Source organism: Mirounga angustirostris, unplaced genomic scaffold (genome assembly GCF_029215605.1).
Source record: "Mirounga angustirostris isolate CCGP_5_RB_7025 unplaced genomic scaffold, mMirAng1.0.hap1 SCAF_3, whole genome shotgun sequence".
In the NCBI taxonomy this organism is placed as follows: Eukaryota; Metazoa; Chordata; class Mammalia; order Carnivora; family Phocidae; genus Mirounga; species Mirounga angustirostris.
In genome coordinates, this window is record NW_026991711.1 from 102,637,350 (window position 1) to 102,664,751 (window position 27,402).

The 27,402-nt window shown below is 36.0% G+C and overlaps 1 protein-coding gene and 1 pseudogene across 5 annotated transcripts in view; both read right to left on the reverse strand.

Moving 5' to 3' along the window:
* ZRANB3 (zinc finger RANBP2-type containing 3) overlaps nucleotides 1–27,402 on the reverse strand; it is a 307,849-nt gene that overhangs the window by 118,467 nt on the left and 161,980 nt on the right. For all 4 annotated transcript variants that reach the window (XM_045868960.3, XM_064586450.1, XM_064586452.1 and 1 more), the window contains 2 exons: nucleotides 23,965–24,196; nucleotides 20,191–20,276 (listed from right to left, as the gene is read on the reverse strand). In XM_045868960.3, coding sequence (XP_045724916.1) covers nucleotides 20,191–20,276; nucleotides 23,965–24,196 — 318 coding nt within the window. The remainder of the gene's footprint in view (nucleotides 1–20,190; nucleotides 20,277–23,964; nucleotides 24,197–27,402) is intronic.
* On the reverse strand, nucleotides 6,665–8,568 carry LOC123839464 (protein SET-like; annotated as a pseudogene). The gene has a single exon (XR_010410122.1). The product of XR_010410122.1 is annotated as a protein SET-like (transcript).

The window sequence follows — 27,402 nt, forward strand, 5'->3', positions numbered from 1 at the left end:
CCACATCGGGCTCCCTGCTCCACGGGAAGCCTGCTTCTCCCTTTCCCACTCCCCCTGCTTGTGTTCCCTCTCTCGCTGTGTCTCTCTCTGTCAAATAAATAAATAAAATCTTAAAAAAAAAAACTGATGGGAAGACAGATTCCTGATGATTCCTACTCTGGCATCTTCCCAGCATCCTCTATCATTCATTTCAGTTAAATTTTTTTTTTTTTTGAGCTGGAATTTTCTTTTTTTTTTAAAATTTTTATTCTTATGTTAATCCCCATACATTACATCATTAGTTTTAGATGTAGTGTTCCATGATTCATTGTTTGTGCATAACACCCAGTGCTCCATGCAGAATGTGCCCTCCTCAATACCCATCACCAGGCTAACCCATCCTCCCACCCCCCTCCCCTCTTAAATGACACACTGGACCAAATGGACTTCACAGACATATTCAGAACATTCCATCCCAAAGCAACGGAATACACATTTCAGTTAAATTTTACATATGGTGTGAGATATGAATTGAGCTGCTGTTTCTGCTTTTCTTCTCTCTCTCTCTGTCTCTTTGTTTCTGCTTATGGATATCTAATTATTCCAGGAACATTTGGTGAAAAGACACCTTTCCACATAGAACTGCCTTGCATCTTTCTAAAAAATCAGTTGACCATAGAGTTTCCTAATTGGTGAACATATGGGAGATGTGGGGGAGAGTGGAGTGACTAGAGAGGGCATGAAATCTCCACACCCCTTCCCTATACCTTGCCCTATGCATCTCTTACCTGGCTGTTCTTGAGCATTGAGGATAAAACTGGAATTTCTGGCAAGACCAAAGAGGACCAGGAAAGAAAATTAATGACAAAGGGGTTAGAGGCCCAGAGCTGAATATTCATATAGATGGAAATAATGCTTTATGTTTCTTTAGCAAAGCAAATATTAAGATGTATTTGAACTATCAGATAGTGATCAGGACCAAAAGAAGCTGATTTAACTGAAGCAAACTATTCACGTAAACAAAGCATTACCTGTATCTCAATTACAGAGATAAGTAAACATGAATCCAAGAACTATTTTTCTAGCTATTTAGATACATTTGGAAGCAAGTTAAAAATTCATTCAGATCTATCAAAACATATTACTTGGGCGCCTGGGTGGCTCAGTTGGTTAAGCGACTGCCTTCGGCTCAGGTCATGATCCTGGAGTCCTGGGATCGAGTCCCGCATCGGACTCCCTGCTCGGCAGGGAGTCTGCTTCTCCCTCTGACCCTCCTCCCTCTCATGCTCTCTGTCTCTCATTCTCTCTGTCTCAAATAAATAAATAAAATCTTTAAAAAAAAAAACATATTACTTCATGAAATATCTCAAAGTTATATTGTGACTTTGCAGCTCTTATGAAAACCTGAGTTAGAATTGCGAATATCCTAAGTGTAAGCTTAATGGCAAAGACCATGTCTTTGTATTCCTGGCACCTAGTATGATGCCTGACATATAATAAGTAGTTTATGAATTAATGAACAAATGGATGAGGTGACTAATGAATACACCCCAGAGTTCTTGAGAAAAGAAATATCTGAGGAAGCAAAAACTAAAGCAATAACTGGAGTTTGCAGAGGGACATAAAATTAAGCATACAAAATTAATCATATTTATCAATTATTTCTATGGAAAACCTTCCAACATGAGAAGAAATGAATATAAAAGCTATTAAATAATAAGACCAAAGAGAACGAGAGAAGAAATAGTGGGTAAGCAATTTCAAAAAATTATAGTAAAGAGAAGGTATGTAGAGGCGATATTCTGGTTAAAACTCTTAACTATAAGGAACAAACAAAGGGTTGCTAGAGGGAAAGTAGGTGGGGTGGATGGGATAACTGGGTGATGGGCATTAAGGAGGGCACTTGATATAACGAGCACTGGGTGTTACGTACAACTTATGAATCACTAAATTCTACCCCTGAAACTAATAATACACTATATGTTAACTAACTTGAATTTAAATAAAATCTTAAAAAAAACCATGTGAGTAAACAAATACATTTATCCTCAATCAAAATGAATACAAAGCAATATGAATGTGTTAACTGACCAGGACAAAGATAATGGAAAACAAAAACAAGAACAGAAACACCAAAAACCACAACAGGCAACAATATGAACATATTCTAGAAGCAAAAAACAAAATAAAAAAAACAACTGAAGAAGCTAACAAAACCAAGAAAGCTAAATACTAACAACTAAAAGAGGACTGTCCACAAACTCCTGGACTGTCTCAGAAACTAAAAGCATCAGGTACCTTAGAAGGTTGAAGTATGACATGGTAGCTAAAACCAGGGACACTGGTTTAAAGTTTGTATAAGGAATGCTTAAATGCCCAGATTCTCTAGCCATTCTGATGTCATCATGTTACTATCCCACCTCCACAAGACCATGGTTTTATTCTATAAAGAAAATGAACTAGTGTTCAAACCTAAAAGACTAAGAATAGTCTTTGGGGGGGGGGTGCGGAATGGTGCCATATGGAACCAAGACAGATTGAGAAAAGTCTACATACTGAGAATTGACAACATTATTCTGCTTCCTTTGTTTATGCCACAAAGATGGTAGCTATGTTTAAACATCCACATACAGCACAAGAATGGAGGATACCTTTTTCTCTCAAAAATTTTAAAAGGTCACAAAGAAGACATACAAATGGCTAATAGACACATGAAAAAATGCTCAACATCACTCAGCATCAGGGAAATACAAATCAAAACCACAATGAGATACTGCCTCCACACCGGTCAGGATGGCTAAAATTAACAACACAGGAAACAACAGATGTTGGTGAGGATGCAGAGAAAGCGGAAACTCTTAACACTGTTGGTGGGAATGCAAACTGGTGCAGCCACTCTGGAAAACAGTATGGAGGGTCCTCAAAAAGTTAAAAACAGAACTACCCTATGACCCAGCAATTGCACTACTAGGTATTTATCAAAGGATACAAAAATAGTGATTCAAAGGGGCACATGCACCACATGTTTATAGCAGCAATGTCCACAATAGCCAAAACATGGAAAGAACCTAGATGGCCATCGACAGATGAATGGGTGAAGAAGATGTGGTATATATATATATACACACATATATATACAATGGAATATTACTCAACCATCAAAAAAAAATGAAATCTTGCCATTCACAATGATGTGGATGGAACTAGAGGGTATTATGCTAAGCAAAATAAGTCAGTCAGAGAAAGACAAATACCATATGATTTCACTCATATGTGTAATTTAAGAAACAAAACATATGAGCATAGGGGAAGGGAAGGAAACATAAAATAAGATAAAAACAGAGAGGGAGGCAAACCATAGGAGACTCTTAACTCTAGGAAACAAACTGAGGGTTGCTGGAGAGGGGGTAGAGAAGGGTATGGGATAGTTGGGTGATGGGCATTAAGGAGGGCACTTAATGTAATGAGCACTGGGTGTTTTATGCAACTGATGAATCACTAAATTCTACCCATGAAACTAATAATACCCTATATATTAACTAAATTGAATTTAAATAATTTTTTTTAATTTTTATTTTTTTAAGATTTTGTAATATATTTTTAAATTTTTTTATTAACATAAATGTATTTGTTTCAAGGGTACAGGTCTGTGATTCATCAGTCTTACACAATTCACAGCGCTCACCATAGTACTTACCCTCCCCATTGTCCATCACCCAGCCACCCCATCCCTCCCACCCTCCTAAATAAAAAATTTTTAAAAAAATTTTAAGAGGTCACAAAAAGACCTCCATATATTAACATTTAGGGATTTCCCAGGGAAAAGCCCATACTTTTCTAGTCAAAAAGCTTTCCTAATCAACTTTTTATATTTTCAATCTTAAAATATGAATGGACATTCACAGATCAATAGGCATTGAAGAAAAGTATCCAATATGAACAACAGAGATGAAAACAAAATGAAAAGAAATTTAGAGTAAACATACAATGCAGCAAACAGAAGAAAATTAAGAACAAAAAATAAAACAAAATAATAACAAAAACCTGAGCAGCAACAAGCATCCCAAAACAATAAGCATCCCCAAACACAGGAGGCTATGAAAGAAAGAAAAGCGACTAAAGGTATAAAGAGTAAAAAAAAAAAAAAAAAAGATTAAAAATCTATAACATTTTAGCAATTTTCTTTAGTTAAATACAAAAATGCAACAGAAGACCTGGGTGATTAAGGAAGAAATGTCCCAAAAAGTAAAACAAAAACATCAGAAATTCAATTAATAATAGAAGTTCCAGAAAGATACGCTGAAGGAAAGGAGAAAGTTAAAAATGAGTAATTTCCAGACATAAGCACTCAAATTACCATGTTGAAAGAGAATACCTACTGTCTATCAATAGAATAAAAAAAAAACTAAACAAAGGCATATTTTTATAAAATTAAAGATTAACCAAAATAAAGAACAAGCTCAGAAGCTTCCAGAATGGGGAGACATATAAATATATATGAGACATGCAAAGGGTCAAAAATGAGAATGGAGTTGTGATTCTTTTTTTTTTTTTTTAAGATCCATTCATTTATTTGAGAGAGAGAGAGAACACCTGGGGTGGGTGGGGAGAGGTAGAGGGAGAGGAAGACAAGCAGACTGTCTAATGAGCAGGAAACTGGACGCAGGGCTCAATCCCAGGACCCTGAGATCATGACCTGAGCCGAAATCAAGAGTCAGATGCTTAACCAACTGAGCCACCCAGGCGCCCCAGATTGGCTTTAAATATTGGGCGGTTGCCTAAGCAACTGATACTCATTTACAACCTCTATAGCTAAAACCACCTAGGCTAAAACCATGACTGAGCCACCCAGGCATAAAAGCGTTGTGATTCTTAATAGCAACCTTGGTAGTAGAGGCAATGAAGAACTAACCTCAAAACTCTAAGGAAAAATGATTTTCAACACAGAAATATAAAATTATCAATTTAGAGATTATCTAGAAGCAGTCATATAAAAATTCAAAAAGTTTACTTTCTATGCACTATTCTTTTTTTTTTTTTTTAAGATTTATTTATTTATTTGAGAGAGCGAGAATGAGAGACAGAGAGCATGAGAGGGAGGAGGGTCAGAGGGAGAAGCAGACTCCCTGCCGAGCAGGGAGCCCGATGCGGGACTCGATCCCAGGACTCCAGGATCATGACCTGAGCCGAAGGCAGTCGCTCAACCAACTGAGCCACCCAGGCGCCCCTAAATAAATAAAATCTTAAAAAAAAAAAAAAAAAAAGAATTGTCAAAAAACTGAAGTCCCAAGGTCTAAATACTATTATAGAAATAAGAGAACAGAGGAACATGTTAAACTTCATGGGGATGGAAGCAGCAAAATCCAGATTACAGTAATAAATTATTTTCTTCAACAGATTAAAAATAAAGAAATAAGACAAAAGAGGGAAACCCTAGAGATTAAGAGAGACTTCACTAGAGATTAAGGGAAATATCTAACATTTGTCAAGTGTGAGCCTTTCGGTACTGATTTAAACTGTGGGAGAAAGAATTTTAAAAACCTGCGATATTATATCAAAAAGATAACTGAAAATTTGAACATTTATTGGATTTTTTTTTTACTTTAAAGATTGACTATTGTTTATTTTAATTTTTATGTATGATAATGGGATTCTAATTACTTGATTTTTGTGGAGTCCTTACTCTTTACAGACACACTGTGAAATATTTTTAGCTAAAAGGAGATGTGTAGGGGCGCCTGGGTGGCTCAGTCATTAAGCGGCTGCCTTTGGCTCAGGTCATGATCCCAGAGTCCTGGGATCGAGCCCCACATCAGGCTCCTTGCTCCGTGGGAAGCCTGCTTCTCCCTCTCCTACTCCCCCTGCTTGTGTTCCCTCTCTCGCTGTGTTTTTCTCTCTGTCAAATAAATAAATAAAATCTTAAAAAAAGGGGGGGGGCATGTGTAGGCTTTCTTTCAACATAACGTGGTGAAGTTACATGGGAATACAGGCATAATCTGCAGATCCTGAGGGTCTGGTTCCAGGCCACCAAAATAAAGGGAAATTGCAATAAAGAGAGTCAAACAAATTTTTCAGTTTTCTAGTGCATGTAAAAGTTATGTTAACAGTATTCCCTAGTTTATTAAATGTGCAAAAGTAATGCATCTAAAAAACAACAACATATATAGTTTAATTTTAAAATACTTTATTGCCAAAAATTGCTAACCATCATCTGAGTTTTCAGCAAGTCATAACCTTTTTGCTGGTGGAGGATCTTCCTTCAGTGATTATGGCTGCTGACTGATCAGGATGGTGGTTGCTGAAGGCTTGGTGGCTGTGGCAATTTCTTAAAATAAGACAACAATAAAGTTTGCCACATTGATTCACTCTTCCTTTCACAAATGATTTCTCAGTAGCATGTGACACTGTCTAATAGCATTTTACCCACAGAACTTCTTTCAAAATTGGAGTCAATCGTTTCAAACTCTGCTGCTGCTTTAGCAACTAAATTTACATAATATTCTAAATCTTTTGTTGTCATTTCAACAATCTTCACAGCATCTTCACTAGTAGATATCATCTCAAGAAATCACTTTCTTCATTCATCCATAAGAAGAAAATCCTCATCCATTAAAACTGTATGTGATTGTAGCAATTCATATCTTCTGGCTCCACTTCTTTTTGTGTGTGTGTGTGTGTGTACACATTTAGTTTTATTGTAACAAAGCAACTTGTACACTTTTAACGTTTAAAACTGAGCATCATCTTTCCTTTCCAGTGAAACAAAAAGAAAATTTAAAAATAAACAGGAACAAAATTACAATAGAGAATGTCAATTCCAAATAAGATCCTACAGGTTCTGCTGATTCTCCCATCGAGTGGCAGGGCTCAAGTCATCATTAGGAGAGAGTTTTATTTTAAAAGTGTCATCTTAAACTGCAAGGATGTCCGTTAAACATCACAATTAAACATGCCAAAGGAGAAGCCATGTTGTCAAAATGCCCACTTAACCCACCCAAACATCTCAAACCCACCCTTCGCTGTCCTTCTATAACCCCATTTTTTTAAGTTTTTTTTTCTTTTTTTTAAACAAGAGAAAGTAGACAGGTACATGTTGGTAAATGCTAACTGTCCATATTCACATAGAGACACAGTGTAATCTCTGAGCCCAATATACAGAGAAAGGAGGAAAAAAGCTAGAATTCTATGCACTACTACACAGGGGCCTAGCACCCTCCAGCTTCCAGCAGAGCTAAGGGAGCAGAAGGTTTTTCTTTTTTCCCACAGAGCACGGTGGTGTTGATTCCATAAAGTTTTTGTTGAGACAGGAAGGGATAAAAATGAATTTGGAACAGAAAGGGGTAGAGATTCTTTTCCCACTGTATTCTGCTCAAGGTATTTCCCCCCAAAATAAGTTGAGAACCATGGTATAAAGGGAGAGAAAAGAGACTTCAAAAAACAGGGCGAATGAGCACAAGAGGAGAAAAAAAAAAACAAAAAAACCCCTGCAACTTGCTCCCAGGGACTGAAGAAAATTAAAAAAAGGAAGGTTGGAATCCATCAGTGTTCCATTAGTCATCTTCTCCTTCATCCTCCTCTCCTTCCTCCCCCTCATCATCATCTTCATCACCTTCATCCTCATCTCCTTCTTCATCGATATCTTCCAATCCTTCTTCTTCTTCATCATCATCATCATCTTCTTCTTCTCCTTCCCCTTCTTCATCATCCATATCGGGAACCAAGTAGCACTGTAATGGATTTGGCCAAATATTATCTTTGATGACCTCTCCTAACTCATCTGCACCTGCATCAGAATGGTCAGTAAACCAGGTGAAGAAACTCTCTGGTTCCTCATGCTGTCTCTTCCTGCTGGCTTTATTCTGTGTTTGACTTGAACGTTTCGTCAAATCCTTTCCAGATTTCCATTTGATTTCGGGTGGACTTTGAAGATGGATCACCACTCTCATTCAGATGAAATTCTTTGGAGAGAACTTTATTTTCGAAGTAAGGGTTTTCATCAAAATAAAAATCTATTCTGTAACCTGATTTAATATCTTCAAATTCTGTCACTTCCACTCTTGTCAAATAATGCAGCGCCTCTTCATCCTCCTCCCCAAGCAGTGCAGACACTTGTGGATGGTTGACAAATGTTGTTACCCAAAAATTGGGGATTTTGGTGATCAATTCTGACCTCTTCTGAAAAAATGGTTGGTGGAGTTTGTTATATTTCTGTTCTACTTTCAAAATCTCCTCACTGGCTTGTTCATTAAGTCTGTCTATTTCATTTTGTACTTCATCAATATGTTCAATTGCTTCTTGCTGTTCTTTTTCTCCCTTAGGCAAGTGCTGAGGTGTCGACGTCTCCTGCGGCTTGGGGGCAGGAGGTAGTCTTGGTTTCTTCGTTTGAGGTGGGAGCGAAGACTGGCATTTGGGGGCCATGCTGTGAGGAAACTCCACGAAACCAGGAGAGAGGAACGTCTGGAAAAAGCCCGCTTGCTCTTTTGGCTCCACTTCTAATTCTAGTTCTCTTGCTGTTTCCACCATATCTGTGGTTACTTCTTCCAATGAAGTCTTGAACGCTTCAAAGACATTCATAAGGATTGGAATCAATTTCTTACAAATTCCTGTTCATACTGATATTGCAAACTCTTCCCATGAATCATGAATGTTCTTAATGTCATCTCGAATGGTGAATACTCTCCAGAAGGTTTTCAATTGACTGCTCAGATCCATCAGAGGAAATACTGTCCATGACAGCAATACCCTTACAAAATGTGTTTCTTAAATAATAAGACTTCAATGTCAAAATTACTCCTTGACCCATGGGCTGCAGGATGGATGTTGTGTTAGCAGGCAAGAAAACAACATTCATCTCATTGTCCCTTTCTTTCCATCAGAGCTCCTGGGGAGCCAGGTGCATTGTCAGTGAGCAGTGATATTTTGAGATGCATCTCTTTCTCTGAGCAGTAGGTCTCAAGAGTGGGCTTAAAATAGTAAGCTAACCATGTGGTAATCAGATGTGCTGTCATCCAGGCTTTTTTGTTCCATTTGTAGAATGCAGGCAGAGTAGATTGAGCATAATTCTTAAAGGCCGTAGGATTTTTGGAATGTAAATGAGCCCTGGATTCAACTTAAAGCCACCAGCCATACTAGCCCCTACCCAGAAACTCAGCCTGTCCTTTGAAGCTTTCAAGCCAGTCATTGACTTCTCTCTAGCTATGAAGTCCTAGATGGCATCTTCTTTCAATAGAAGGCTCTTTCGTTTACACTGAAAATCTGTTGTTTACACTAAACAACAAGGCTGTTGTTTAGTGTAGCCCCTTCATTAATGTTCCTAGCTAGATTTTCTGGAGAACTTGCTGCAGCTTCTACATCAGCATTTGTGACCTCCCCTTGCACTTTTATGTTCTGAAGACAGCTTTTGAACCAGCCTCTGCTAGCTTCAGACTTTTCTTCTGAGGCTTCCTCACCTCTCAGCCTTCACAGAATTGAAGAGAGTTAGGGCCTTGCTCTGGATTAAGCTTTGGTTAAGGGAATGTTGTGGCTGGCTTGCTCTTCCATCCAGACCATTGAAACCTTCTCCACATCAGTAACAAGGCTGTTGTGGGGCGTGTGGGTGGCTTAGTTGGTTAAGTGTCTGCCTTCGGCTCAGGTCATGATCCCAGGGTCCTGGGATGGAGCCCCATCTGCTCAGCAGGGAGTCTGCTTCTCCCTCTCCCTCTGACCCTCCTTCCTGCTCATGTTCTCTCTATCTCTCTGTCAAAAAAATAAATAAAACCTTAAAAAAAAAGTAATAAGGCTATTCTGATTTCTTATCACTCGTGTGTTCCCTGGAGTCACACTTTTTTTTTTTAAGATTTTATTTATTTATTCATGGGAGACAGAGAGAGAGACAGAGGCAGAGGGAGAAGCAGGCTCCCCGCGGAGCGGGGAGCCTGATGCGGGACTCGATCCCAGGACCCTGGGATCATGACCTGAGCCGAAGGCAGACGCTTAACCGACTGAGCCACCCAGGCGTCTCGTGGAGTCACACTTTTAATGTCTTTCAAGAATATTTCCTTTGCATTCACAACTTGGCCAACTGTTTGGTGCAAGAGGCCCAGCTTTTAGCCTTTCTCAGCTTTTGACATAGCTTCCTCACTAAGCTTAATCATTTCTAGCTTTTGATTTAAAGTGAGAGACGTGAAACTCTTCCTTTCACATGAACACTTAGAGGCCATGGTAGGGTTGTTAATTGGCCTAATTTCAGTATTATTGTGTCTCAGGGAGTAGAGAGGCCCAAGGAGAGGGAGATAGATGCGGGAACAGCTTGTCATTGGAATAGTCAGAACACACACAACATTTATCAATCCCTTGCCATCTTATATGAGCGTGGTTTGTGGTGCCTCAAAACAATTACGATAGTAACGTGAAAGATCCCTAATCATAGATCACCATAAACAAATATAATTATAATGAAAAAGTTTGAAATATTAAGAGAATTACGAAAATGTGACACAGACACAAGATGTGAGCAAAATGCTATTTAAAAAATGGCACTGATAGACTTTCTAGACACAGGGTTGTCAAAAACCTTCAATTTGTAAAAACTGCACTATCCGTGAAGCAAAATAAAGCAAAGCACAATAATATGAGGCATGCCTGTATAGCTAAAGCAAGACTGGCTATGAACTGATAAATACCCAAGCTGATGAAGAGCACATGGGGAGTTCATTATACTATTCTACTTCTGTATATATTGAATTTTTTCCATAATAAAATATTAAAAAGAGGACCAGAAAATAAAGGAAAAAACAAAAGTCATAGAATCCAGGAATTCTGGGATGCAATATAGTAGAATGGCAAAAGAAAATTCAGGATGACACCTGTGCACCTATGTGCAAAGATAAAGCAGTTGGAAATTAGAGCAGAACAGAAGGCTGTGAGAAGGCAGCCTCCAGGAATAAGAAAAAAAAAAAAAAGATTATTTTATGTGCTCATCTGACATTTTGGAAGTTGATAGATCTGTTGGAGTCTTTGGATAAAAAAATTGTGATGGCTTTATCAAAAACCAGAAGATGGAAAAAGGAAATAATTAATTATAAGATAAAAAGTTGACTAAGAAATAGTCAACTACTTGATCTTTTAGAGAACAATATTTAATTTATTTAGCCCATTTTTTCTATTTATTTAGTGACTCATATAGACATGGACACTGAATTACCAAATAATTCAAACACCGGAAAGAGAATGGAAGAAAAATGGTGACAATGGGTATTTAAATTACTGCTTTATCACTTTTTAGTTTTGTGATTTGAACAAGGGACTTAATCTTTCCAAAATTTCAGTTTACTCATCTATAAAATGGACATATCATCATCCTTGTAGAATTGTTGAAAGAATTAAAGATAATATATCTAAAATATATAGCTTATGTACAAAATATAATATGCAGCTAATAAAAATGATATATTTTAGTTATTGATGTAGAAAGCTATTCTAAAAATAGTGTTCAATGAAAAAGCACAATACCGAAGAGTATGTATAATATGGCTCTATTTATTTAAAATTGCCTACCTATCTATCTCCCTCTTTCTCTCTGTCCTTATTGACCTAAGCAGAGAATTATCTAAAGGGAAAGTTATCAAAACTTTGTATGGTTATTTCTACATAGTGAGAGTTCAGTTAATTTTTACTTACTTAAAAAACTTTTCTTGTTTGATCTGTTAAAATAATCATTTTTCCAAAGCAATACACTATCTTTAAATTTTAAAGGACAATAAAACAACCGAGAAAGACAAGTTAAAGCATGGGACGGGTGATGTTAAATGAAATTAGCAGATGATAGCATTACATACAGGATATAAAGAAAAAATGAAAACAATTTACTTGTTAGTATACTTGATTATAGTATTTTTTGTTCCAGTTTTATTATATAGTATTACATGATTTTTTGTCATATCACATGTATGTGTAAATTCTTACTCACATTAAACCTAAATCTACCACCCTATTAAGTTTCATTCATTGATAACAGTTTTGCCCCCTAAGGCCACAAAGACAAAAGTCTAATTCCTTTAAAACATGACAGATCTTTAAATATTTAAAGACTTGCTCCCCCCAAGCCCTCTGTTTTTCAAATTCCTATAGGCTTCATAAGATCAAGCACTATGTCTTGCTCATCTTTATATTGCCGGCAGGTCTGAAATAATGTCTTAAATATAGTAGGCAATCAATAATATAGGCATTTGTAGAGACGAATATGAAATACTCTCACTATTCTTGTCACCCTTTCCCAGCTATGTTTTCATTTGTTAACATGCTTCCTACAATATGACTTTTAGTTCCCTCTCAGTTCCTCACATTCCTTATCTCCAGTGACCTTCTAAAACTCTCCTCCAACCTTTCCATTCCCAGGACTATAACCAGTCCTGAAAAACAGCTCTAACTGGTAAATTCAGACATTCCATTCTGTACTGCCCCACTCTTCTTGCCCACTTGTTCACTTGTACCCATTGTATCTTCACTATCACATCAGGACCTTTCCATCAACTGACCGCTCCACTTTGACCATATCCACAACATCCTTCCTGTCTTCATGTCTTTCCTCACCTTGTGTGGATTTCCCAGGCCATACATTACCTTTCCTTTTATCAATATTGCATAATTTCCTTGGCCCTCAGTCCATGCATCACAAGCTGGTAACAAAAATCTTGAACAGATCCAACCAAAAGCCTTTCCTAAGACCGCACCCACACTGCTAGCTGCTGCTGGGGAAATCGTACATTTGAGAGCACTGGTTAAACCTAAATTTCTGTTCTCAAATGGTTACTTGGTGCTGCTGTCAATTCAATCACACTAATCTCATGCTCTCACTCTCCCTTTCAGCAATATTTCACACTGTGTCGACACTCATCAAACATTCAATTCTCTACTTTTCCATTTCTCTAAACACATAACTGTCTTTCCCATTCCCTGAAAAAAACAAAAGTCACCATATGCAAACTCCCTCAACTTCTTGTCACCCCAGAAACTATGGATATTCTCAATAATACCATGCAGCCATAAAAAAAAGGATGAAATTATTTACATATACAAAAAAAGGACAAATAAGTAAAAAACACTGTGTATGTTTACACTATCTAGTATCTGGGTAAAAAAACATGAATTCCCTTGAAAATGCACACAATTTTTGTGGAAAAATTAAAAACTACCTAGAGTTTCCAGAAAAAAAAGTGAGTGAAAGGGAGATTTCTCAAAGTATATACTCTTATATAGATTGAGAAGGCTGAACAATGTGAAAATGTTGTCTTAAAAAATAATAAACCAAACTTGTACACCTAGTCATGTTTGTGCCTTTTACGCTTTAAAACCCCACAATGCAGGGGTTAGGGGGGCAGGAGAAATGGAGAGTTACTGTTTAATGTTTGGGGTGATGAATAAGTTCTGGAGATGGATGGTAGCGATATTTGCACAACAATGTGAATGTACTTAATATAAATGAACTATAAACTCAAAAATGGTTAAAATAGTAAATTTTGTTATGTATATTTTACTAACAAAAAAATCCTATAGCACTAATAAGTAAAAAGGAAAAAACACCTTCCAGTGCCTTCTTACTGCTATTCTGATGAAGAAAAAGACCCCATATAATATGACCCATGCCTAACTCTATTTTGTCTTGAGACTCTCTTCTATTAGTTCAACAATATTTATATGACCTGGACTACTTTTAGTTCCTCAAAGGCCTAGCAGTCTCTCTGGCTCTCAGGCTTAGCACATAAAATTCTTCTTCCTGGAATGCAAATAGATATCACTTACTCACAGGATACCCCTTCTGTCCTTTCTGACTTGATAGTTCACTCTGTTAAACTCCGCCATAACATCCTTTACTTCCCTTTTACGACACTCATCACAAACGTTATTATCTGGTTAGTGTTTGACTTGAGAACTCGGTGAAGGTTGGAACCATGTAGGTCTTGTTCTCTAATGCATATATGATGCTTAACACAAGGCACGGCAAATAACAGATACCCTTTAAATATTTTTGAATGAATGGATTAATCAAAATTAAACCATATTCCAGATGTAGTCTAATCAATGAGTGGAGTAGAACCATCCCTTACTCTGAATGTTAATCTGAATAATACGTCCCAATATTACTTTATTTTTATTAGTTATGACAGACAGTTGGCTTCAATTTAGCCTAGGGTTATTCAAAACCAGAAGTCTTTTTGAACTAAACTAGTGATAATAGGTGATGATTTCTCAAATCCCTTCCACACAAAGCAGACTTTCTAAGCATAAGTGCAGGATTTGTCCTATTAATTTTTATCTAATTATTTTTCACACTTATCTTTGCCATCCAGTATATTAACTATTTCTCTCAGATTTGAGCCATTTGCAAATGGAATAGACCTGACCTCTATTTAGCCCATGGTTAAGAACATTAAATGTGACAATGCTGAGGACAAAGTACAGTGCAATTCCATAAGAGACATTTCTTGAAGCTGACATGACCTATTAATTAACACTTTTGGAAAATGGCTATAAATATGTTTAATATGTACTATCATTCAGCATTTTCCCTCTCACAAAAATTTAGATAACTATTTCTCCTAAGAGGTGGAAATGGCACAAAATATCAGCAGTAAAGAAGGTTTAGAAAATTTGATAAGTTTTCGTAAAAATATGCTGAGATATTCTTAATCTTTAACCATGCCATCAGGGAGGACAAATTTGTCTTCCCATAGCGTGCCTTTTGAAAATGGCTGCTGATAACAGAATGCTTCACTGGATTATGTGTCCTCTTTTTCTGTGTAAAAGAACTTTATTAAAGTTGCCATTCCTGAGGTCTTTCTTACTGTCAGGAAACGTGAAAAAAAAATGCAAGATGAAGTCAAATACTAGGCAAGCCATTTAATGTTGCCAGGTAATAAAGTGACAGAGGGGGACTGGGTGATCCGTAAAGTCTTTTCTAGCTCTAATGTGCTAATGGTTGACAACTGAATGTGCTGCCTTATCCAAATCATATTTGCATTTATAGTGTCCTCTAAATACAATGCAGTAGAGTGAGTGATGTAAAGGGCTGTGAATATGGGATATTCTGGTTGAGTAATACTTTTTCTGTGACTCTCAAATCAAACCAGATAAGTAGTCATCTATACCTAGACTTCTCATCGCCAAACCACATTTGTATTAGTATACTTCTGTTTGTGATCATATATGTATCTAATAAACTTTACAAAGATAAAGTTGTATTTTTGCTCAAGCTTCATTTAACTTAACTTGAATACAGTCATGATATTTCAAATATAAAATATGGGTCTAGAACTGAGTAACTAACCATAATTTGCTTTCTGCAAAATTATAGTGTGAAATTGACATCTTCATGAAAGCAAAACATTATGGGAAAAATTTAACATTCCAAACTAACTTAAAATGCCAGGAGGTGCCTTGATCTGAATCAGAGTCTATGACAGCATACTGGTTTCAAGGTAATAAAGAAAAGGAATAACATAAAAATTTTTAAATGGAATCTGGAAGAAAATGTCTTTTGAGAAGCATAATAATCTTAAAATGGCTTTCTCTAGTAAAAAGAAAAGAACACAATCTCCCCAATCATAAAGCATTTCCAAAATATAAACTTTTCTTTGAAACAGCATGTATTAATAATCAAGAAAGGGACAGTTATACACTTTTGTTGTCATATGAAAGTCCTGATAATCAGAAAAGATGGAATACTTCTGACCATTTAGGATTTCCTAGTCCCCCAAAGATAAATGCAATTAATATGTCTGTTTTTATGTAAGCAAAATTTTGGCATTTATAGTCTGCAATAATTGTGACAAAGAGTTTCCTAACAATTTTGTAGTATCATGTCTATTTCTCATTATATATTAAAACTATTTATTATTATTTATGTATTTAAGACAACTGATTTTTTAAATAGTAACTTTGTGCTAGAACATCTTAATAAATTCTCTTTTGTGCATTTTTGAGCTGATCCCCTCAGGTTTTCCAAGTAAATAATATCAGCTACAAATAATGATAATTTTGCCTTTTTCTTTCTAATTTTTACCTTTTTTGGGGGTAATTAAACTGATTAGTGCTGCCCGAATAAAGTAAACTGTGATGTCAGTGAACATCCTTGCTCCGGATTTAAAGTTTCATATGATACAGTGGCTTTGAGTATAGAACACATACACACATATACATTAAGATTATTAAAAACCACATATTCATGGATTGGAAGAATTAATCTTGTTATAATGTACACACTAACCAAAGCAATCTACAGAATCAATGCAATCCCTACTATAATACTAATGACATTTTTCACAGGACTAGAATAATCCTAAAATTCATATGGAACTACAAAAGACCTCGAATAGCCACAGCAATCTTGAAAAAAAAGAACAAAGCCAGAGGGATATATCACAATACCTGATTTCAAGCTATAATACAAAGACACAGTATTCATAGAATATGGCACTGGCACAAAAACAAACACAGAGATTAATGGAATGGGATAGAGAGCCCAGAAATAAACCCACACTTACATGGTCAATTAATTTACAAAAAAAGGGGGCAAGAATATATGATGGGGCTACAGACAGTTTTTTCAATAAATGGTGTTATGAAAACTGGAGAGTTACATGCAAAAAAAATGAAAATGGACCACTTTCTTATACCACACACAAAAATAAAATTAAAATGGATTAAAGATCTAAATGTGAGAACTTAAACCATAAAATTCATAGAAGAAAATATATGCAGTAATCTCTTAGACATCACCCTTAGCAACATATTTATGGACTGTCTCCTCAGGCAAGGGAAACAAAAGCGAAAATAAACTATTAGGACTATATCAAACTAAAAAACTTTTCCAAAGCAAAGGAAACTATCAACAAAATAAAAAGGCAACCTAGAGAATGGGGAAAGATATTTGCCAGTGATATATCCAATAAAGGGTTAATATCCAAAATATATTAGGACTTATAAAACTCAACACCAAAAAAGCAAACAATGTGATTAAAAGATGGGCAGAGGATCTGAATAGACATTTTCCCAAAGAAGAAATACAGATAGCCAATAGACACATGGAAAGATGCTCAATCAACATTGCTAATCATCAAGGAAATGCAAACCTGAATGTGCTGCCTTCTCCAAATCATATTTGTATTTACAGCTTCCTCTAAATATAACCCAGTCAGAATGGCTAGTATCAAAAGAAATAACAAGTGTTGGGCGCCTGGGTGGCTCAGTCGGTTAAGCGTCTGCCTTGGGCTCAGGTCATGATCCCAGGGTCCTGGGATCAAGCCCCGCATCGGGCTCCCTGCTTGGCGGGAAGCCTGCTTCTCCCTCTCCCACTCTCCCTGCTTGTGTTCCCTCTCTTGCTGTGTCTCTGTCAAATAAATAAATACAATCTTTAAAAAAAAAAAAAAGAAATAGCAAGTGTTGTCAAGGATGTGGAGAAAAAGAATCTCTTGTGCACTGTTACTGGGAATGTAAATTGGTACAACCGCTGTGGAAAACAATATGGAAGTTCCTCAAAAAATTAACAAGAGAAATACAATTTGATCCAGTAATTCCACTAGTGGGTATTTACTCAAAGAAAACAAAAACACTAATTCAAAATATACATGCACCCCTGTGTTTATAGTAGCATCATTTACAATAGCCAAATTATCAAAGCAGCCCAAGTGTCCACTGATAGATGAATGGATAAAGAAGATGTGATATATAAATACAAAAAATAACCATCAGCCATAAAAAGGAATGATATCTTGCCATTTAAGACAACATGGATGGACCTAGAAGGTATTATGCTAAGTGAAATAAGACAGAGACAAACACCATATGCTCTAACTTACATATGGAACCTAAAAAACAAAATAAATGAACAAACAAACAAACTAAACATACTCTTAAACGCAGGGAACAAACTGGTAGTTGCCAGAGGGGAGTGGAGGTGGGTAACTGCGTAAAATAGGTAAAAGGGATTAGGAGGTACAATCTTCCAGTTATAGAATAAATAAAACATGGAGATGAAAAGTACAGTACATGGAATAAATTCAGTAACATTGTAATAATGTTGTATGGTGACAGATGGTCACTATACTTACCATGGTGAGCACTGAGTAATGTACAGAATTGTCAAATAACTATGTTGTACACCTGAAATTAATTTATCATTATACGTCAACTATACTTCAATAATTTAAAAATTATTAAATATTATAAAAGGATGGGTGCTGAATTTTGTCAAATTACATCTCAGCATATATGGAGATGATATAATGAAGTTTTCCCTTTTCATTAGTAACATGACTATATTAATACATTTTCTAATATTAAACAATACTTGCTGATATGAATTCCATTTGCATCTGATTAACATATTAGGTCTTTTCATGAGTTTCTCGTTTATAATAATATTGAAGATTTCTACATTTATAATCTTAAGTAAAAAAAGGTCCTTTTTTTTTCTGTATGATATTGTCTAATTTTGCTGTCAGTGAAATGCCTTCATACAAACAATCTGGAAGGACTCCTTCTATCTCTGTGCTCTACAGCCCTTTAAAAAGTATCAAAACACACTAGGGTTACTTTAAAAACTTGTAGAAAGGATAAAGGAAAACATACACACACACACACACACACACGCACTGGGGAAATAATGTGAGGGACTCATATCACAAAGAGCTGATTTCTATAATATATAAAGATTTCCAATATATCGATAAGAAAAAAAACAGCCAGTAAGTTTAGTAGGATGAAGGGCAAAGAACACAAACAGAAATTAGCGGGAAAAAAAGTATAAATGTCTCTTACATGCATAAAAAAAATGCTCAACTGCATTTAATAACATAAGAAGGGAACAGTCAGAAGACATTGGCAAAATAAAATAATATCTGAACAGGTTGGAAAAGTGTGGGGAAAGAGACAATCTTATTGCTGGTGGGAATATAAACTATTATAATGTTGGTAGAGCAGTCTGCAACAATCTAAAAAATATAAAAATACACATGCCCTTTTGTACCAGCAATTCCAATTCTATAAATTTATCCGACAGATTTAGTCCTGTGTGTGTGACATGAAATATTAAAATAACTCATAATTATTGAGTGCTCGCTGCGTGCCACTGACTATTCAAGCCCTTTATAAATATTAGCTAATGTAAGTCTCCTAATATCTCTCTGAGATAGGAATAATTTTCTCTTTTTACAGCTGAATATATGAAGGTATGGGGAGGTAGAATAACTTTCGTAAAATGAAACGTGGTAAGTACTGGATATGAATATGAAAGACAGATGGTCTAGCTCTAGTTTTCCATGCTTTTTGCCAATATCATGTACTGCCTCTCAAAACGTGCAAGGATATTCATTGTGGTATTGTATGCAACAGCTATGTACCACAAACAGACGTCTATTGGTAGTAGACTAAATAAATTATAGTGCATGCAAATAGTGGAATACATGCAGCATTTAAAAATAAAAAAAGAACATCAAAGCTCTTTTAGGAACTGATATGGAAGGATCTCTAATAGATATTAGGTGAAGAGAGCAAACTACAGAACAGTGTGTACCTAATATTACTATATATGTAGAAATAGAATGAAACAATATTATACACACATAATCACATACGGTTTTTCATGCATGGAGTATCTCCAGAAAGATACACAATTAATTGCCAACATTGGTTACCTGTGAAGGAAAATGGCTGGCTGGGAGACATGAGTGGAATGGGAACTTACTTTTCAATTTTGTACATTGTGCACATTTATCCGGTCAATACAGATAAATAATTTCAAAAACAAAATGGAAGGTAAAAAATAAAAGAAAAAAATGCCATTATCTACTTCTTTTATTTATTTTATGTATAGGTCTTTCACACAAGATTTTTTTTTTAATTTTTAAAAAAGATTTATTTATTTATTTATTTGAGAGGGAAAAGAGAGAGCATGAGCCCAGGTGGAGGTGCAGAGGGAGAGGGAGAAGCAGGCTCCCCATGGAGCAGGAAGCCTGATGCTGGGCTTGATCCCAGGACCCTGAGATCATGACCTGAGCTGAAGGCAGATGCTTAAACGACTGAGCCACCCAGGCACCCCACAAGATTTTACCTGAAGAAATTATTCCATGGCTACCACAAGTTTGAAAAGCACTGGAACAAAGAATGACTAATAAAACCTTAATGTTCACAGTAAATATGCAAGAATTAAAATTTATAGAAACTAGTTTGTCATACCTGATATGTGCATTACAGTATCTTTTGGCATACTCCGTCCATGTTCCAAATTTTTGTGGAAAGAGAGCTTCAATCTGCATGAAAAGCTGTAACAATACAAGTGTTCTCAATATGTTGCAACATTTTCAAGTAAATATTATTACTATGATAAATCTAGTTAAAAAAATAGTGGAGTAAAAAAGAAAATCCACCTCTTCTTTCTCAGCCTCCTCCTTTTCTTCCATCCACCCATCTCTGCCATCCTATTCTTCAGGGGTAACTGCTACACTTTTCTCTAAAATACATTTACATATTTTGTATGCCTATATAGGAATATGTATATATTCTCTTTTATTCACATGAAGATGCTATTATACATATAAAACCAGGATTCTGTCCCCTAAAACATGTCTTAGACATCATTAGAGTACATATATATCTATTTTTACTTCGTTTTAAAAATTATCTAAGCAATGGTATTACTATAATAAAGTACCATTTAAAGGCTCATAGCACCCATTATCATGTAGAAGTACTGTAAAATATTTAAACAGTCTCCTAATCATGGACCTATAGGCTGTTTCTAGCTTTTATACAATTATGTAAGTTAATAACTTCAGGTAAGTCTATGTGTGTGTATGTGTGCTTATATGTATGTAGGTGTAAGTAGAATATCTACATCTCATCTATCAATCATTTATCTATTTATCCATCTATCCATCCACCTACCCACCCACCCGCCAATTAGTATTTCCATTAGATGAGTCTGTAGGATATATTTTTAGAAATGAAATAGGTGTGTTTAAGATATATGCTTTTTGAAGTTTGATGGATATTACTGTGTTCCACTGTAAAAAGCAAGTCCCATAAGTAGTATCATGAAATCTTTTCATTTTTATAACTTTGATACGCTGCACATAGTGGTGTCTCATTGTTATTTTAGTATACATTTTTAAAACAGCTACTTTAGTTAGAAATAATTCATATACCACTTCCATTATTCACACTTTTAAAGTGTACAATTCAGTGGCTCTTAGTATATTCACAAAATGCCTCAATCACCACTATCTAATTCTTAAATATTTTTATCACTATAGACAGGAACGCCATACCCATTACTAGTCATTTCCCATTCTCTCCCTCAATCCTGGCAACCACTAATCTGATTCCTATTTCCATTACTTCGCCTTTCTGGATATTTCACATAAACAGAATCATACAATATGTAGCCTCTGTGTCCGACTTCATTCACTTAGCATAATGCTTTCAAGGTTCATCCATGTTGTAGAATGTATCAGTATTTCATTCCTTTTTATGGCTGCATTTTCATTATCCATTCATCAGTTATGGACACTGGCTTCTTACTATTTTTTGGATATTATAAATACTACTACTATGAACATCTGTATACAGTTTTTTTTTGTGTGTGAACATATGTTTTCAGTTTTTTGTGTGTAAACTTAAAAAATGGAATTGCTACATCTTATGGTAATTCTATTTTTAACTTTCTAAGTAATTGCCAGTGTGTTATCCAAGGATTGAAATTTATAGCTGTATATGTCTCCATTAAAAAAGAAAAAAGATCTCATGGGGCACCTGAGTGGCTCAGTCAGTTAAGCGTCTGCCTTCGGCTCAGGTCATGATCCCAGGGTACTGGGATTGAGCCCCATGTCAAGCTCTCTGCTCAGCAGGGAGCCTGCTTCTCCCTCTCCCTTGCCCCTTCACTTGCTAGTGCTCTCTCTCTCTGTCAAATAAATAAATAAAATCTTAAAAAAAAAAAAGATCTCAAATCAATAATCTAACTTTCCACCTTAAGACATTGGGAAAGAAGGAGTACACAAAACGCAAAACAGACAGAAGGAGTAACATAATAAAGACTAGAATAGAAATAAACAACATAGAGATTGGAAAAACAACAGAAAAAATAATCAATGAAACCAAATATTGGTTTTGATAAGAACAAGAAAATTGACAAAATTTTAGCTTACATTAACCAAATTAAAAAAGAGAGAAAAGACTCAAGTTACTAAAATCACAAATAAAGGAGGGAACATTACTATCAACCTCACAGAAACACAAAGGATTATAAGGGAATATTATGAACAACTGTATGCTAGTATCTTAGATACCTTAGAAAAAATGGGAAAATTCCTATAAAGATACGTATCAAAATTGCTCAAGAAGAAATATACAATTGAATAGACATAATATTCAGTGAAGAGACTGAATGATTAATTTAAAAACTATCCACAAAGAAAAACTCAGGCCCAGATGGGTTCACCACTAAGTTCTACCAAACATTTAAAAAGAAGTAAAGCAATGTTTCACAAACTCCTCTTAGAAACAGAAAAGGAGAGAATACTTCCCACCTCATTCTATGAAACCACTACTGCCTTGACACCAAAACCAAAGATACAACGATAAAACTACAGATCACTATTTTTGTGAACATACACACAAAAATCATCAACAAAATAGAGCAAACTGAATCCAGGAACAAATAAAAAGGATGACATCCAGTCAAGAGAGATTTATCATGGAACGTAAAGTTGGTTTAACATCTGAAAATCAATGAACATAATACACTCTTACCAATAGCTGTCTCCCAAGCCTGGCTTACTAATCAGTAATAAAAGTGGCTACTCTATGTTGAATGCTTACCATGTGCCAGGGCACATAGCAAGATACTTTCAAAGATATTTCCTTTAATTTTTAAACCCTACAAGACAAAAAGTACATTTTTTTTCTGTGACTCAGTGTTCATTAATGGAAAGGGCTTCTCTAGGTTACAATGACCCTTATAGACTCCTAAGAATTTCAACTGTCGGGCGCCTGGGTGGCTCAGTTGGATAAGCGACTGCCTTCGGCTCAGGTCATGATCCTGGAGTCCCTGGATCAAGTCCCGCATCGGGCTCCCTGCTCAGCGAGGAGCCTGCTTCTCCCTCTAACCCTCCCCCCTCTCATGTACTCTCTCTCTCTCTCTCATTCTCGCTCTCTCAAATAAATAAATCATTAAAAAAAAAAAAAAGAATTTCAACTGTCATTTCTTCCTCCCAACCCTTTACTCCATACTCTACATAGCTCTTAAGAGTGGTAAAGCTAAATGGGGGTATCAAACAAATGCCTTATTTCTCCATGCAAGTAGTTATTCTACCTGATCTGAACAGAAGTTCAGATACCTATACCTTCCCAGACCACGAATCTTTTTTTTTTTTTAACATTTATTTATTTATTTTAGAGAGAGAGTGCAAGTAGGGATAACAGCAGAGTGAGAGGGAGAGAGGGAGAATCTCGGGTAAACTCTGTGCTCAGTGTGGAGCCTTAAGCAGGGCTCATCCCACGACCCCGAAATCATGATCTGAGCCAAAACCAAGAGGCTGACGCTCAACTGACTGAGCCACCCAGGCGCCCCCAAAACATGTATGTTGAAGTACAAGAGAAACAGGAAGAAGTTCTGTAAGGCAATTCAAAAGATACAAAATAGATTAAACTCCAATCTTAAATTATATCCCTATAATGTCAAACAAACTGGATAAATGAAGACTAAAACCATATAAGAATCATAAGAAAACAAATGTGATGAATATTACAAATGTATACTAAATATGAAAACCTTATACTGAAAGTAAAAACTATTTTTTAATATACATGTACAAGTACAGGTAAGGTTCACATGTAAACAGAGAAAACAGTCATATAAAAGATATATTTAATCATTAATAGCCATCTAGAAATTCCCAATGATTATTTTTGGTGAAAGATTTTTTTTAAGCCAAAATTTAAGGATTTTAATACCTCTTCAGGCCTTCCCAAAGCTGGAGTTCCTGTAAGAAGAATGGCTCGTTTGGCTTTCTGTACTATTGGCAATAAAATCTTGCTGCGGGTTGCATTCCTGGACTTCATGTAGTGTGATTCATCCACTATAACTACGTTGAATTTCTGATTATTCAATGCATCTACCAAAGTCTCTGCATCTGTGGTTAAAAGACCATAACCCAGAACTGTCACTTTGCTGGTTGATATTCTCCTAGAAAAGAAAAAAAAATCCATGTAATTTCAAAATATTTCAGTAACCAAGTTATCATAAACAACACAACTCTTCGGAAGAAGGAAAATAAGAGGAAAAATAAAAGGGATGGTATTACATTGCTAAAACTCAATTTCTCTTAAGATTTTAGTTTTCAGGTATGATTAAGCAGAATCCAAAATTTAAAGGATAACTAAAACCAAATATTTGGTTAAATGGTCTTTGGGAGAGTTTGACAACCACCAAGCCACATTTTACTAGGATAAGGACATTACTCTCTAAGAATATTTATTTCCAGGCATCTAGAATTATGGATAAAGTGGATACACAAATATTAACTGAGTATTCATTGAAGCCTTCCCACAAAGAGGACAGCAGTATTTTTTCAAGCCAGGTGCTATTGGAATTTTGAAGACAATACTTAGTATTGCAGGGCTGTCCAGTGTACTGCAAGGCATTTCATATTCCTGGACTGTCACATTAAAGGCCAGCAGAGTGCTTGAAATTGTGACAACAAAAATTCACTCGCTGACGGGTGATCCAAAGCATGGGAAAGAGGAGAGGAGGATACAACTTTATGCAGACAAACACTGGCCTAAAGAGATTGTTCATATTTTGAACTACTTAATTATTCACACATCTATAGTATTCTTTACTATGTTGTAATGAAATTATTCATGTACATATTTATCTCCCTTGCTACCTCATAAAACTGATGAGGACAAAGAATGTATCTTATTCATCTTTGTATATATAGTGATAGGCTCCTAACCAGTTTGTAGAATGAAATAACTGGACAAATAAATGCATTAATAATAAAACACATTACTTTTGCATTTTCTGTATCACCAGTAAAAATATACAGGATAGAGTCAATCTTCTGCAGTTTCCTAACCTCTAAGAGAAATGGCAGAGCTCCTAAATAGCACAACACAACGATACAACAATTTCATTTAAAAATTTTTTTCAATTTATTTTTAAAATTTTAATTCCAGTGTAGTTAACAACAGTGTTGTATTAGTTTCAGGTATATAATATAGTGATTCAACAATTCCATATATTACCCAGTAACCATCAAGGTAAGATTACCCTTAATCCCGTTCACCTCTTTCATTCATTCACCCCACCCACCTCCCCTCTGATAAGCATCTATTTGTTCTCTACAGATAGGAGTCTGTTTCTTGGTTTGTCTCTTTTCTGCTTGTTCATTTGTTTTGTTTCTTAAATACCACATACAAGTGAGATCATATGATATTTGTCTTTCTCTGATTGGCTTATTTCACTTAGTATTATACTCTATAACACTGCAGGTTGGTGTAAATGGCAAGATTTCATTCTTTTTTATGGCTGAATAGTATCCCATTTTGTATATACCACATCTTCTTCATCCATTCATCTGTCAATGGACACTTGGGCTGATTCCATAATTTGGGTATTGTATATAATGCTGCAAAAAAATAGGAGTGCATATATCCTTTGGAATTAGTGTTTTCACATTCTTAGGGGAATACCCAGTAGTGTGATCATATGACAGTTCTTTTTTTTTTTTTTAATTTAAATTCAACTTAGTTAACATATAGTATAGTATTGGTTTCAGGAATAGAATTTATTGATTCATCACTTACATATAACACCCAAGTGCCCTCTTTAATGCCCATCACCCATTTAGCACATTCTCCCAGACACCTCCCCTCCCTCAACCCTTAGTTTCTTGTCTATAGTTAAGAGTCTCTTATGGTTTGCTCCCTCCCTGTTATCTTATTTTATTTTTCCTTTCCTTCCTCTGTGTTCATCTGTATTGTTTCTTAAATTCCACATGAGTGAAATCATACAGTATTTTTCTTTCTCTGACTGACTTATTTCGCTTACCATAATATACTCTAGTTCCATCCACGTTGTCGCAAATGGCAAGATTTCATTCTTTTAGATTGCCAAGTAATAGTCCATAGTTTATGTATACCACATCCTCTTTATCCATTCATCAGTCAATGGACATTTGGGCTCTTTCCATATTTTGCCTATTCTTTTTTTTTTTTTTTGACAGAGAGAGAGAGAGCGAGAGCAGGAACACAAGCAGGGGGAGTGGGAGAGGGAGAAGCAGGCTTCCCACTGAGCAGAGAGCCCAACGTGGGGCTGGATCCCAGGACCCTGGGATCATGACCTGAGCCAAAGGCAGACGCTTAACGACTGAGCCACCCAGGCACCCCATAATTTGGCTATTCTTGATAGTGCTATTATAAAGTTGGGGGGCATGTGCCTCTTTCAATCAGCATTTTCGTACCCTTTGGATAAATACCTAGTAGCGCAATTGCTGGGTTGTAGGGTTATTCTGTTTTAACTTTTTGAGGAACCTCCATACTGTTTTCCAGAATGGCTGCACCAGTTTGCATTCCCACCAACAGTACAAAAGGTTCCCCTTTCTCCGCAACCTCGCCAAGATCTGTTGTTTCCTGAGTTGTTCATTTTAGCCATTCTGACAGGTGTGAAGTGGTATCTCATTGTGGTTTTGATTTGTATTTCCCTGATGATAAGTGATGTTGAGCATTTTTTTATATGTCTATTAGCCATCTGGATGTTTTCTTTGGAAAAGTGTATTCATGTCTTCTGCCCAATGCTTAACTGACCATTATTTGTCTTTTGGGGTATTAAGTTTGATAAGTTCTTTATAGATTTTGGATACTAGCCCTTTATCTGATATATCATTTGCAAATACCTTTTTCCATTCCATCAGTTGCCTTTTAGTTTTGTTGATTTTTTCCTTTGCCGTGCAGAAGCTTTTATTCCTTTGCTGTGCAGAAGATACTTATTTATTTATAACACCGGCTGAACCAGTACTATACTGAACAACAGTGGTGAGGATGGACATCCCTGTTGTGTTCCTGATCTTAGGAGAAAAGCTCTCAGTTTTTCCCCACTAAGGATGATACTACCTGTGGGTCTTTTGTATATGGCCTTTATGATCTGGAGGTATGTTCTTTCTATCCTTACTCTTTTGAGGATTTTCATTAAGAACGGATGCTATGTTGGGTCGCCTGGGTGGCTCAGTCGTTAAGCGTCTGCCTTCGGCTCAGGTCATGATCCCAGGGTCCTGGGATCGAGCCCCGCATTGGGCTCCCTGCTCGGCAGGAACCCTGCTTCTCCCTCTCCCACTCCTCCTGCTTGTGTTCCCTCTCTCGCTGTGTCTCTGTCAAATAAATAAATAAAAT